This window comes from Sus scrofa, chromosome 2 (genome assembly GCF_000003025.6).
Source record: "Sus scrofa isolate TJ Tabasco breed Duroc chromosome 2, Sscrofa11.1, whole genome shotgun sequence".
Classification (NCBI taxonomy): domain Eukaryota; kingdom Metazoa; phylum Chordata; class Mammalia; order Artiodactyla; family Suidae; genus Sus; species Sus scrofa.
Window position 1 is genome coordinate 15,517,088 of NC_010444.4, and position 12,019 is coordinate 15,529,106.

Below are 12,019 nucleotides of genomic sequence, written 5' to 3' on the forward strand. Positions count from 1 at the left end.
CATTTACAAAGATTTTCTCCCATTCTGTGGGTTGTCTTTTCATTTTGTTTAGGGTTTCCTTTGCTGTGCAGAAACTTTTAAATTTAATTAAGTCCTGTTTATTTTTGTTTTTACTGTCATTACTCTAAGAGGTAAAACATTTTAAAATTTGTATGGAAACACAAAAGACCTCGAGTAGCCAAAGCAATACTGAAAAGAAAAAATGGAACTGGAGCAATAAGGTGCCCTGTCCTCTGACTATACTACAAAGCTACAATCATCAAAACAGTATAGTACTGGCACAAAACCAGAAATATACATCAATGGAACAGGATAGAAAGCCCAGAAATAGACCCAAGCCTATGGTCAACTAATCTTTGACAAAGGAGGCAAGAACATACAATGGAGGAAAGTTAGCTACACATTTTTTAAAATGTCAAATTACTTATCTTTATCACTCTCCAAAACAAGGGCCAAAGTACACTTTAAATAACATATCAGCACTCTTCTCATCTTCTGATATTATTTTCTAGAATTTGAGTTGTACCTTTTTAAAATGAAAAACTTTTTTATTGTGGTAAAATAGATATAATACTTATTTTAACCATTTATAATATTTATCATTTTAACCACTGTAAGTGCACAACTCAGTGGCATTAAACATACTCACAATTCAGTGTAACTCTCATCAACCTATAGCCCAAACTTTTTCATCATCCACAACAAAAACTTTATCCATTAAAACAAACAAACAAAAACCCTCCCCCTTTGGTCCTCCTCCCAGACTCTGGTAACTTTATTATTATACTTTCTGTCTCTGAATTTGCCTATTGTAGGTAGCTCATTTAAGTGGAATCATAAACATTTGTCCTATTTCTGGATACTGCACTAAGCATAACATTTTCAAGGACCATCCATGCTGTGGTACATATAAAATTTTATTCCATTTTAAAGCTGAATAGTATCCCATTGTATGTATATGCCACATTTTGTTTATTCATTCATTTATCAATGCACACGAGTTGTTTCTACCTTTTGACTATTGTGAAAATGTGGCTATGAACTTGGTGTATAGTATCTGTTCAAGTCCCTCCTTCAATTCTTTTGGGTATATAACAAGGAATGGAACTGATGTATCATACAGTAGTTCTATCTACGTCTAACATTTTGAGAAACTGTCAAGATGTTTTCCACAGTATCTGCATCATTTTACACTCTCACCAATAATGCACAAGGGTTCTAGTTTCTCCATATTCTTACCAATGTCTGCGATTTCCCCCAACTCTTTTTTTTTTTTTTTTAAAGCAGTCCTTCCAGCAGGGATGAAGTGGTATCTCATTGTGGTTTTGATTTGCATTTCCCTCATGACTAATGATGTTGGACATCTTTTCATGGCTTATTGGCCCTTTGTGTATCTTCTTTGGAGAAATACCTATTTAAGTCTTTGCCCTTTTTTGGAATTGTGTTGTTTTCTTGTTGAGTTGTAGGAGATCTTTATATAATCTAGATATAAATCCCTTACTAGATAGGTGATTTGCAAATATGTTCCTTCAGTCTGTTGGTTGTTTTCTCACTTTCTTTTTTTTTTTTTTTTTTTTTGTCTTTTGTTGTTGTTGTTGCTATTTCTTGGGCCGCTCCCGCGGCATATGGAGGTTCCAGGCTAGGGGTTGAATCGGAGCTGTAGCCACCGGCCTACGCCAGAGCCACAGCAGCGCGGGATCCGAGCCGCGTCTGCAACCTACACCACAGCTCACGGCAAGCCGGATCGTTAACCCACTGAGCAAGGCAGGGACCGAACCCGCAACCTCCTGGTTCCTAGTCGGATTTGTTAACCACTGCGCCATGACGGGAACTCCTCACTTTCTTGATAGTATGTTTTGATGCACAAAAGTTCTTAATTTTGATGAAGTCCAGTTTATTTTTTCTTTTGTTTTCTGTGCTTTTGGTGTCATATCCATGACATCATTGCCAAATCAAATGTCATGAGACACTGAATTGATTTACTCAAAGAGCTTTATAGTTTTAAGCTCTTAAGTTAGGTCTTTGATGCATTTTAAGTTAATTTTTATATTAAGTATAAGGTAAGGGTCCAACTTCTTCCTTTAGCAGACGGGTATCCACTTTTCCCAGCACCACTTAATGAAAGACTTTTTGAATAATCCTTTTCCCATGAATGATAGCCTCGGCCCCCTTGGTGAAAATCAATTGATCTTACATGTAAAGGTTTATTTCAGGGCTCTCTCTTCTCTTTCAGTGGTCTATAGGTCTGTCCTTATGCCAGTTCTTTACTGTTCTAATTGCTGTGGCTTTGTATGACGTTTCAAGTTGGGCAGTTTGAGCCCTCCATCTTTATTCTTCTTTCCAAGACTGTCCTTGTTATTTGGGGCCCTTGCAGTTTCGTATGAACTTGAGGATTGGCTGTTCCATTTCTACGAAAAAGTATTGGAATTCTGATAGGGATTGTGTTGTATCTGTAGATTGCTTTGGGTAGTTCTGTCATCTTAACAATGTTAGTCTTCCTATCCATGACATGGATATTTTCCATTTATTTAGTTCTTCATTAATTTCATTCAGCAGTGTTTTATAGTCTTCAGTGTGCAAGTCTTTCACCTCCTTGGTTAGGTTCATTTCTAAGTACTTAACTCTTTTAGATGCTATTGTAAGTGAACTGCTTTCTTTATTTTTTTTTTTTTTTTTCTTTTGTCTTTTGCTATTTCTTTGGCTGCTCCGCGGCTATGGAGTTCCAGGCTAGGGGTATCGGAGCTGTAGCCACTGGCTAGCAGAGAGCAACGCGGATAGCTGCGTCTGCAACTACACCAGCTTAGGGCAACGCGGATTGTTACCACTGAGCAAGGCAGGGACCTAACCCGCAACCTCATGATCTAGTCGGATTCGCTGTAACCCACTGCGCCACGATGATTGGGTATAACTCCGCGGACTGCATTTCTTAATGTCTCTTTTTTGTGTTCTTATTGTCTTTGATTGTCTTGGTTTTTATTCTTCATTATACAATCTTTTTTATTCTTTTCTGCGCATTTCTGGTGTATCGCTGCATTTTTGCCTGATTCATTTAATTATCTCTACTTATACTTTTTAAATGATAGTTAATTAGTTTACCAATATTTCAACCAAGTTTCATCTATTACTGTTTCTGGCACTTTGCTCTTTCTCTTGGTTTAGTTTATTTCTTGCTAAAGTGCATCCTTCAAGAAAGGTCCATTTCAATTTTTTGGGTTTGACACCAAAAGCAAAGGCACAAGAGCCAAAATAAAAAACTGGAATACATCAAACTAAAAACTTTTGCACAGTATGGGAAACAATCAACAAAATAAAAAGTCTACTAAATGGGAAATATTTTCAAATATATTCTGATAAGGATAATATAAACTATATTTTTTAAAAAACTCATAAACTCAAGAGCAAAACACCAATCTGATTAAAAATAGGCAGAAGATCTGAAGAGAATTTTCCCAAGAAGTATACAGATAGTCAACAGTTATATGAAAAGTGCTCAACATCACTAATCATCAGGGAAATGCAATCAAACCACAGTGAGCATCACCTCACACTGCTGGAATGACTATTTTTTAAAAAGGGAAAATAAAAGTGTTGGCAAAGAAGTGAGAAAGGGAATACTTGTGCATGTTGATGGGGATCTGCACTGTTGGTGGGATGTAATTGGTGGCAGCCATTATAGAAACAGTATGAAGGTTCCTCAAAAAATTAAAAATAGAATTACCATATCATCCAGCAGTTCCACTTCTGGGTATTTTGAAGAAAATAAAAACATTACTTAAAAAATAATCTGTACCCTCATGTATTGCGCCATTAGTTATATTATTCAAGATTGGAAGCAATTTAAGTGCCTACTGATGGAATGAAGGGATAGAGAAATGTGGTACATGTACCAAAGGAATATTATTAGGCCATAAAAAAGAGGAAATTTTGCCATTTGCATAACGTGGATGGAAATGAGGGCATTTTGTATGAAATATGTCAGAGAAAGAAATACTGTATGATTCACTTATATTAAAAATCAAAACAATGCAAACAGCTCATAGATAAAGAGAACAGATTGGTGGTTGCCAGAGGTGGGGAGTATGGAGGGCAAATGGGCAAGAAGAGTCAAAGGTAAAACTTCAGTTATAATAAAAGTAATGGGGGATTTTATTTAACCATGGTGACGCATGAGTTGCATGATACTGTATTGCATATATGAAGCTGTTAAGGGAGTAAATCAAAAAGTCTCAGACATCCTTGCTGTGGCTCGCGGTACGACCCTATAGTTCTTAGGATGCAGGGTGGATCCCTGGCCTTGCTCAGTGGGTTAAGGATACAGCATTGCTGTGAGTGTGGTGTGGTCAAGATCGGGCTTGGATATGGATTGCTGTGGCTGTGGTGTAGGCCGCAGCTGCACTCCAGTTTGACCCTAGCAGGAACTTTATATGCCACAGGGTATAGCCTAAAAGGGCAAAATATAATATGATATTTAATATTTAAAAAGTAAAAATACATAAAAGTTCTCATAAAGAAAAATTCTGTATATATTTGGTTATGGATATTATAGCTTTTAGGTGATCATTTACAAATATACAAATAATCATTATGTGTAACTGAAATGAATATATGTTGTATGTAAATTATACCTCAAAAAAAAAAATTGAAAGGAAAAAGGTCCATTTCACAATATATATGTATGTCAAGTCATTATGCTATTACTTAACTTTACAGTGTTGTATGTCATTATATTCAATAAAAATGGGGGATGGATGTTCTAGAGATAAATAAGATGGTATAGTCTTCTGGATTCAGGACTCTCTGGTTTGTTTGTTTATGTCCACCCAAGATGGTGTAGTCCCAGGCAGCATCAATGAGACCATAGTAGTGACTAACCTAGTGACACCCCAGATCTAACTGCTGTGCAGGAGAATTCAGAACCTTCTGTTTTAGAAGTGACAACTTTCTGGATTTTATAAGGCAACTGTTGGAAATATGTGATATAACCCGCAAACAGATGGGGAGCGCACAGTTAAGCCTATTAAATTTCACAATGAACATATAGTCACATAACAGGATTAATTAGACCCAAATGGTCTATAACTAGTTCAGGTGCCTGCAAATGAGTCCACTGAAACTTAGCAAAACCAACTTGATTTCTAAGCTTTTTTGATTTCTGAATTTGAATTTCTGATATTTCACAGAATGTATTTACCAAAAGCCTGTGGATGGTAAATATTCTTGTTTTCATCAGCCTGAAAATATCTTTATTTTATCCTTTGGAGTATGATTACATGGAATACAGATTGCATTATCTCCTTAGTGTTTAAAGATATACTCCATTATTATCTGGCACTATTGCTGTTGTCAAGATGCCAGCAGTCAACTTTGCCTTCTTAATGGAGTTAATCATTCTTACATTCATATAGCTATTTATTATTAATTATTCTGCAGATTTTCAATGTGTCTATTGGGTAGGTTTATTTTTGTTTATTGCTCTGGCTTTCATCTGAATTAATTATGTGTTTTGTCAATACTGGAATCTTCATCCAGTATTTTTAATATTGCTTTTTTGGCATTTATTATCTTTTTTCTAATTCTATTAGATAGTACACTGTAGCTCTCAATGTCTTCACCTCTCTTACAGTTTTCGTTGTCTTTGTGTTATATTAGTATTATCGCAATTAAATATTCTATTAGTCTAGGTCTACAGCTCATTGCTTTCAGGTTTTTTTTGTTTTGTTTTTTTTTCCTACACCAGGCATGAGAGTTCTGGGCAGGAATCAACCTGCACTCCTGCACTACAGCAGTGAATTTGGGATCCTTGTCTCACTGAGCTAGCAGAGAAACTCCTCTTCCCAGTTTTTAAATTCATTAACTTTTTTTTTTTTTTTTTTTTTTTGCTTTTTAGGGTGACCTGTGGCATATGGAGTTCCAGGCAGGGGTCGAATCAGAGTACTGCTGCCGGCCTAAACAGCATGCTGGATCAGCAATCTGCAACCTACACCACAGCTCATGGACACGGATCCTTACCATGAGCAAGGCCAGGAATCAAACCAAACTCATATTCATAGTTCCTAGTCAGATCATTTCTGGTGTGTCATGATGGTAACTCCAATGTTGATTCTTCTTTCTTTCTTTTTTTTTTCTCAGGGATGTACCACAGCATATGGAGGGTTCCAAGCTAGGGGTCTAATAGAGCTACAGTTTCCAGCTACACACAGCCACAGCAACACCAGATCGAGCTGCCTTTGTGCTAGCACCAGTCATGGCAATGTGATCTTAACCCATGGTGAGGCAGGGATAACACCTCACGTTAGTCAGATTTGTTTCCGTTGTGCACGATGAAATCGTTAAGTTTTATTTCTAGATTTTTAATTGGTCCTTTAATAGATTACATGGTTTGTTTCTTTGCCTGTTCTTTTCTCCCTCCTCGTGTTTGCTGCTTCTTTTTCTTTTGAGGGTATGGAAGTTCCAGGTGGGGGTCAAATCTGAGCCATAGCTAATGGCTAACCACAGCCATGCAATGGGTATCTGTGCTATTTCAGTCTACCCACAGCTCAACATGATGATCTTACCACTGGCGAGGCCAGGATCGAACCACATCTCATGGATGCTAGTCAGGTTTATAACTGCTGAGTCAGACAGGAACTCCTTTTTTGTGTGTGCATTTTGCTTGTTATATTCTCCATTTTGTTCTTTATGTTTTTAAACATTTTATTTATTTTTAAAACTGAAATACAGTTGATTATACTGTTGTGTTAGTGTCTGGTGTACAGCTAAGTGATTCAGATATATATTTCACATTCTTTCCATTATTGGTTATTACAAGATATTGAATATGGTCCCTGTGCTATGAAGTAGGACCTTACTTATCTATTTCTTGTTCTCTCTCTGGCAAGCAGCCAGGAGATATTCTCTCTTTAAATTATTACTATTCCTTCTTTTTTTTTCCCTCTGAGGATCATAAATTCATTTCAAAGTCAATTTAAAATAATTAAATAGCTTTATTTTCTCTGGAGTAATATATTTCAATTGTTGGTTTTATTCACTCCCTCTTGGCATTGTTTTCTAATATGTTTCGGAACTGCAGTGTGCAGACGCAGCTTAAGTTGGCAGGCTTTACTCTCTCCACTTGTTTATTCTCTCATTCTCTCCTGGGTACATTATCCTAGTTCAGAATAGGTCTTATGTTGGATTGCTTAAGGCTCCATTCCAATGATTTGGGATATTACAGAGACCGTCACTGACTGTTACTGACACTGAGTTCTGACTAAGGCTATCTGCTTCCTTTGTATTCTAGGTTTTATATAGCCAATTCCAGAGAGTAATAATTTTTTTTTTTCACTCTCCTTAAAGGGTGGAGGTGGAAGAGTCTGGCTCCAGTCTTTGCCTGTGTGTGACACTTTGAGTCTCTACTCTTCCATGAGAAATCAGTGCTCAGTTATTTATATTTGCTTCTGAACCAGAGTGTAGGAGGCCTATGGTTTTATAGCCCATTAACATTGTGATTTTGTTTAGTTCTGGTCACAGATGAATTTATATTGATTTTACACATGGCTATGCCTTTAAACTTTTCTTTTAGAATTTTGTTTTCGTTACCATGTGTTTGGAATGTACAGGAGGACTAATTACAAACACTGCAAGCCATTATGACCAGAAATCTAAAACAACTTTCTCCAGTATTAAAACGACATCCTTATTTATTTTCATTGTATTTAACTTAAATGTTATTAGTCATCAATATGAGAAAATTGTTGTTACAGAGGGGAAAGGGAGAGAGGATGGGCAAAATAAATAAGGGAAAAGCTACAAACTACTGGGGATATAAAATAAACTAACAAGGATGTAAAAGCACACTCAAGGAATATAATAAATTTTATAATAACTTTGTAGAAGTGTAATCTATAAAAATACTGAATTATATTTTGTAATCTTGAAACTATAATACTGTAAGTCACTACACTTCAATGAAAACTTAAAAAAAAAAATGGACCACAATCTTGGGGGGAAAAAAGTCATCAAGCATACTCTGAAATCCAACAAAAAGCCTAAAAATATTTTAAAAGGCATACATAAGATATATATGCCTGCTCAAATAGATTTTCCAAACAGGATTCACCTTCACTGAAAAATTTTATTCTGCTTAAGATGGTAGTTTTTTCCTTAGAGTACTTATTTTGAAAAATACAAAACAAGAGTAAAATAGAAAAATATTTTTTGTTGTTTTGTTTGTTGCTTTTCTTGCCGCACCCAGCATATAGAAGTTCCAGGCAGGTGGCAGATGAGCTGCTGGCATACACCACAGACAGCACGGGATCAAGCCATGTCGACCTACGCACAGTTATGCAATGCGGATCGTTAACCATGAGTGAGGCAGGGATGAACATTACCTGAATCTAGTTGGGTTTTACCATGAGCCACGAAGGAATCCCAAAAGATTCTTGATACCCTTTCCTAGATACTGAATGTAATATTTACTAATTTTCTCACACATTATCTTCTCAACCTCTATCTCTCGTAACATAATATAACATATTAATCAGAATTTAAGAGTAAGTTGTAGACATAGCTCCTCACCCTACACAGTATATATTTCCTAAAGAAAAATTCTCTGATGTAATATACAACAATAAAATCTAAAATTAATATTGATATATTATTAACATCTCAGATTTATTAAGATTTCACCAATTGTCTCTTTATAGGAAAAGAGAATTCAGTTGTCAGACTTTTCAGTCTCTTTAATCTGAAAAATTCGGATTATTTTGTATTTCGTGACCTGCATTTTTAAGAGTACACACTGACTCCACATTTAGGTTTGTCTGATGTTCTATGATAGAGTCAGGTTTAATCTGCCAAAAAGTATTGTGTGCTAGTTTTCCAGTGCATCATAAAGAGACCTTGCTTATGGATTAGTCTATTACTGGTGATATTAACTCTGATCATTTAGGTAAAGCAGTGTCTGCAGGCTCACCCACTGTAAATTTCCTTTGTAATTATAATATCTTGAGGGGAGATACTTTGAGGCTGTGGAAATACATGTTATTCTTAAATGAACTTTATTTACCTACTTTCAGCATCTATATAATTTCTTGCAGAAGCAATAAAATATGATGATTTTGCCAAATGGTGATTTTCTCCCCTAATTACATCATTCATCTACATTATAAGTTGACTTTCTAAAATAAAGGCAGATACATGTATTTTATTCTGTTCTCTCTTACATAAAAGTAGCATAATACGTTATTCTTTAGTCAGTTCATAGGGATCTGATTATTCTTTTTAAGCTGTCATGAATAGAAGTTTAGGAACTCCTGTTGGATCCTCTGGCGCAAAGAACCAGATATTCAAGATAAAATTTTATTTATGGATTATATAATTTTTATCTAAAATGTATAAAATTTATTAAAATGAACTGAAACAATGTCTCGAATCCATTTTAACAAGCAAATATAAATTATTAAATTCCACTTTTTCCCATTTGCTTAATAATAATTAACTCTAGGTAATTCAAGAAAACAGCATAACTATGTCAAGAATTAATATTTTAGGAGTTTCCATATGGCTAGCAGTACGAACCAAACTGTATCCATGAAGATGTGGGTTAGATCCCTGCCTTGCTCAGTGGGTTAAGAATCTGGTGTTGCCACGAGCTGTGGTGTAGGTACAGATGAGGCTTGGATCTGTTTGCGTGGCTGTGGCATAGGCCAGCAGCTGTAGCTCTGATTTGACTCCCCCTGGGAATCCATGTGCCGCAGTTCTGCCCTAAAAAGACAAAAAAATTTTCTGATTTTATAATCAGAACATTTGTAAACTGTTAGTAGTGTGGTTCCTGATTCATTTCTCTTCTCATTTAATAACAAAGGTGTCTATAAAGAAAAAAGTCACAGGATTCTATATTATGATATTTATTTTCTCCCGAAAATTAAAGAGTTTAAGATTTGCTTATGATGTCAGTCCATATAAACCTTAATTTGGATATTAAAAGCAAAAAGTAAGAATTGATTTAAATTCTTTGTGAAGTGGCCAGTAACTCAGGACGACCAAGGAAAGATTAAATATAATGTATCATGTAGCTTTGTTATACATAGCATTCATCTATAAAGAAATAACAAGAGCAAAAGGACCAATAAATATTCGTTCATTTTCATGTGCCAGAGTTCTCCTGTTTTTACTCCAAATGGAAAACGGCCAATGAGCTTGACCTACAGTTATAGTGGATTGCAGCAGGTATCTTCTTAGGCCATCTTATCTTTTTTCTTCTAAAATCAAACTTGCTCATTAGAGTATACTATCTTCTGTTAGATTGGGATTCTTCTGATGATTGAGATGAGCTTTATTGCAAGGAAACTAAACACATCTACCGAAGAAGCAAAACATATGAACAGATCACACTCAGTAATGCAGCACATGGCTATACCAAGGTTGGCTTCTGAAAAAAATAAAATAAAAGATTAAACATCTTAGAATCATGATTTTTTTTTCTCTTTGGTGCCCTGAGCATATGGGAGTTCCTAGGCCAGGGATCAGACCTGAGCCGCATTCATGACCTAAGCCAGTCTTCCTTATCCCACTGGGCCAGGCCAGTATGAACTGATGTCCCAGTGCTCCCAAGATGCTGCCTGATCCTCCTGATTTAAAGTAACCTTCTATTGCTTCTAGATTCAGAAGGAAAAAAAGATTTCCATATAGAGGGATGGAGAAGAAACTTCTGTGGCACTTCCCACTAATGGATTGGCAAAATTAGCAGACTGGAGTTTTTGCTATTTTTTATTTATTTTTGGCTGTGCATGCCAGTTGCTTGATGTTGGATCTCAGTTCCAGACGTAGGATCAAACCAACTGAGGGTGAAGCACTGAGTCCTAATCATAGCCACCAGGGACTCTCTATAGCTTTTTTCTGCAAACTCACCAAACCCTAAGACATTCCCTGTGGCATGATTTGGTCCCTGATATATGATCCCTGGATTTGTTCTTTTCTTCCTTGTGAAATTCGGATGAGCTAAACCCTTAAATGTATTCTTTCCATTTCTATCTGCTATAGAATTGGTTAATACTAACTGATGAGAAATCAGCTTGGCCCATGTTGCAGAGCCCCAAGAGCAGTTTAAAAACAATTTGAACAGAAGTTGCTTACACCATTTCTTTCTTATAGCGTACAAAATTTCTGCACAAAGTTTAATGCAGGAGTTCCCTTGTGACTTAGCAGGTTAAGGATTGGCATTGTCACTGCCGTGGCTTGGTTATGCTGTGGTGTGGGTTTGATCCCTGGCTGGGAATTCTGTATGCTGTGGCTGTGGCAAGGAAAAAAAAAATCATTGGTTTACTAAAAAAAAAAAAAAAAAAAAAATCCAATTTAGGAAGAATCCAACAGGGACTATCAATTTCGTCACTGTCTAGGGACAGGTGAACAATTTGTGAGAACTGAGCTGCAATGTGGTAATTTCTTAATCTGTGACAGCAAAAAAAACTAAGTCAGAAGCCTATCGGTTCACTCAAAACCTTAAGCATTGGTATTCATAAAAAAGATTTTTCCTTTTTTTGCCCGACTGAGTAATCCTCAGTAGCAGAGCTAGTTTTCAGGCCATAACATCAGTGAGATCATATTTTACTGCTTATGAAGAGAAAATTCAGGAGACAGCCTCACAGGCCTGAGAGCTATGAACCTTCTCCAACGAGAAGATAAGTAATCTGAATTTTTCTTTCCTTGGTTTTAATCACCAAATGTTTTTGTCACCAAACCCAAAGGAATCTTAAGCAGTGGAATAGAGCACTTGTCCCACCTGGGCTGCTGCCAGGGGAAAGAGGAGCATTTCCAGCGAGGTGGTGACCAAGCAAATTCTCCGCAGAGACAAAGCAAGGATGTCCACTTCTGTGCTGATTCTCTGAAGTAAACTGCCTCCATGGATCTTTGTTTATCTTCAGTGAGGTCTCCTGCTAGAGTTAAAAATATTTCAAACTCCTTTTTCAAAGTTCCATTTCAAAAATTTATGCTGAAGGCTGGCACACTGTGGTAAACTCCACTTGCATTCAGCTCCTTA

The 12,019-nt window shown here is 36.3% G+C and overlaps 1 protein-coding gene across 3 annotated transcripts in view; it reads right to left on the reverse strand.

Moving 5' to 3' along the window:
• C2H11orf49 (chromosome 2 open reading frame, human C11orf49) overlaps positions 1-12,019 on the reverse strand; it is a 205,477-nt gene that overhangs the window by 115,938 nt on the left and 77,520 nt on the right. Inside the window, exon 1 of one of the 3 annotated variants that reach the window (XM_013994338.2) lies at positions 3,719-3,744. Coding sequence (XP_013849792.1) covers positions 3,719-3,726 — 8 coding nt within the window. The 5' untranslated portion in view covers positions 3,727-3,744. 3 annotated transcript variants of the gene reach the window in all.